The 1,242-nt window shown below is 57.1% G+C and overlaps 1 protein-coding gene across 1 annotated transcript in view; it reads left to right on the top strand.

The window, feature by feature from the left end:
- Nucleotides 1-1,199, top strand: part of LOC119591815 (vegetative cell wall protein gp1-like) — a 6,589-nt gene extending 5,390 nt beyond the window's left edge. Inside the window, exons 3-5 of the mRNA XM_037940560.1 lie at nt 62-284; nt 513-677; nt 763-1,199. Coding sequence (XP_037796488.1) covers nt 62-284; nt 513-677; nt 763-1,199 — 825 coding nt within the window. The remainder of the gene's footprint in view (nt 1-61; nt 285-512; nt 678-762) is intronic.
- The last annotated feature ends 43 nt before the right edge of the window (nt 1,200-1,242 follow it).

The following is a 1,242-nucleotide window of genomic DNA, read 5'->3' as shown; positions in this document are numbered from 1 at the left end:
TCGCCAGCTTCCTGTCATCTGCATATTCGCAATTAGCATACGAGGGTTGTAACCCCAGCAGGTGCAGTGCATCTTTAACCTTATACCTACTAGTCATGTGGACGGATATCTGACTCTGTCCCCCGAAGTTGACATCTTGATAACCTTGCCAAGGCTCACCTTTCGGCACGGGAGGCGTAACTGCCCCTCATATTTCCAGGCCATAATCGCCCTTATCCCCCCTTGGTTTAGGGCACGTTTGGCAGGTGGGTTCCCGCTGAGCCGTGGGTCCCCTAGGCGTAAGGGTCAGACATTAGTAATTAAGGACGGCAGGTTCACGTATTTCCTCTGATTGATGCTCATTATCATACTGAGAAACGTCCGCTCATTGGTGGGGTTCCCGCGGGGCTTCTCTGATTGGTCGACGTCCCGGGTCCGTTAAGAGCCTAGGTTCATAGCCATCATAAGCCGTATTTCTATACACGATTATGGTTTGGAAATCCACGGCTGCACTTGAAGGCTTTATTCGGCAGGCCGCGCTAATGTCCTGAGTGCAGCCCCCGGCCCCTTAGCCCCCGGCCCCTCATCCCTCGTTTCCCTAGCCCCGATCCCTCAGCCCCGTGTTCCATCTGCCCCCAATTCCTCAGCCCTCAGTTCTCAGTCTCTCATTTCTCGGTTCCTTAGCCCCCATTCCCTCAGTCCACATTTCCTTAGCTCACATTCTCATTAGCCCCCAGCCCCATTAGCCCCCATTTCCTCAGTCCCTTAGCCCTATTCCCGCAGCTGCCAGTCCCTTAGACCGCATTCCCTCAGCTCCCAGTCCCTCATACCCTACTCCCTCAGCCCCCATCCCTACTCCCTCAGACCCCACTCACTCAGCCCCACTAACTCAGCCCCCATTCTCTCAGCCCCCACTCCCTAAGCCCCCACTCCCTCTGCCCCCACTCCCTCATCCCCTACTCCCTTCAGCCCCTCCCTCACACTCCTCAACCCCACTCATCAGCCCCCAGTCCCTCAACCCCACTCACTCAGCCCCCAGTCCCTCAGCCCCCACTCCCTCAGCCCCCAACTCCCTCAACCCCCACTACACTCAGCCCATTACATCAGCCCAGTCCTCAGCCGTCCTCAGCCCCAGTCCTCACCACTTCTCAGCCCAGTCCCTCAGCCCCCAGTCCCTCAGCCCTCGGGTCTTCTGCCAGAGAGCCTCATCTTCGTTATGAGGAAAAATTGGTGATGTGCTTTGTAAGTGCGGGAGACTCCTCT

Source organism: Penaeus monodon, chromosome 29 (assembly GCF_015228065.2).
Source record: "Penaeus monodon isolate SGIC_2016 chromosome 29, NSTDA_Pmon_1, whole genome shotgun sequence".
Classification (NCBI taxonomy): domain Eukaryota; kingdom Metazoa; phylum Arthropoda; class Malacostraca; order Decapoda; family Penaeidae; genus Penaeus; species Penaeus monodon.
This window is presented reverse-complemented; position numbering and strand designations above follow the sequence as displayed.